The 877-nt window shown below is 50.3% G+C and overlaps 1 protein-coding gene across 1 annotated transcript in view; it reads left to right on the forward strand.

Annotated features, from left to right (window-relative positions):
- LOC118407543 overlaps positions 1–384 on the forward strand; it is a 7,150-nt gene extending 6,766 nt beyond the window's left edge. The window contains exon 5 of the mRNA XM_035808020.1: positions 197–384. Coding sequence (XP_035663913.1) covers positions 197–384 — 188 coding nt within the window. The remainder of the gene's footprint in view (positions 1–196) is intronic.
- Positions 385–877: the final 493 nt, after the last annotated feature.

The following is an 877-nucleotide window of genomic DNA, read 5'->3' on the forward strand; positions in this document are numbered from 1 at the left end:
ACTGTAGGTTTTGAACCACTCACACCGCACCATCGCACGTGTAGTGGGTTCTTTAACGTGCCTGGAGTATGGCTCTCCCCAGACACGGGACCTCCATTTTACGTCCTATCCGAGGGACGGCCCCAGCCGAAGCTAGGTACACATTTTCTTATGAGTAGCCACATGCTGAAGATTATCATGTTGGTCTTGTCTCCAGCCTCAGCTCTGCACGTGGGACGCCAGGTTAACAAATGGGGCTACCCGGACTCCTGGTTTAAGAACGTCCACGCTTCCCAGCCCTACGGGGGATACGGCGGGGAACCTTTCAGCGACCGGAGTTACGAGCAGGACCGAATCGTCACGATCAGCGTGTGGACCGGGAATCCGGATTATATTCATGCGTAAGCGTTGTTGCTATTGACTATTGACTTGCAAATATTAAACATTCTGCGTCGGGCGTGGCGTAACTGGTAGAGCGTTCGGCTAGGAATCTATAGAGGTGCTGAGCTCGATACCCGACGTGCCCCCCGGCGTTGTGCCCTTGGGAAAGGCACTTTACACGACCTTCCTCACTTCACCCAGGTGTAAAAATTGGTACCTGACTTCGGTTGGGGAGGTAAAAGACTACCTTTACCTTCTGTCTGTGCCGCGCATGTGCCACTGTTAATATAAGTTACAAAACTTGAGTGCAGTGCCACATTGTCCTCGTCCGTCCAAAAGAAAATTTAAAAAGAATCAACATGGTGACTCTGAGAAACCTGATATGGGCGTGAAACGGGGGTCCCGTGTTCGAGCAGGTGCCTCGAGCACGTAATCCAGCCTCATTACTAAAAAAAATGGGTACCTAATGGCTGGAAATAATACAGCAGATGTATTGATATTGTTATAGCTTGCTACA

The sequence above is a fragment of the Branchiostoma floridae genome, unplaced genomic scaffold (genome assembly GCF_000003815.2).
Source record: "Branchiostoma floridae strain S238N-H82 unplaced genomic scaffold, Bfl_VNyyK Sc7u5tJ_1421, whole genome shotgun sequence".
Classification (NCBI taxonomy): domain Eukaryota; kingdom Metazoa; phylum Chordata; class Leptocardii; order Amphioxiformes; family Branchiostomatidae; genus Branchiostoma; species Branchiostoma floridae.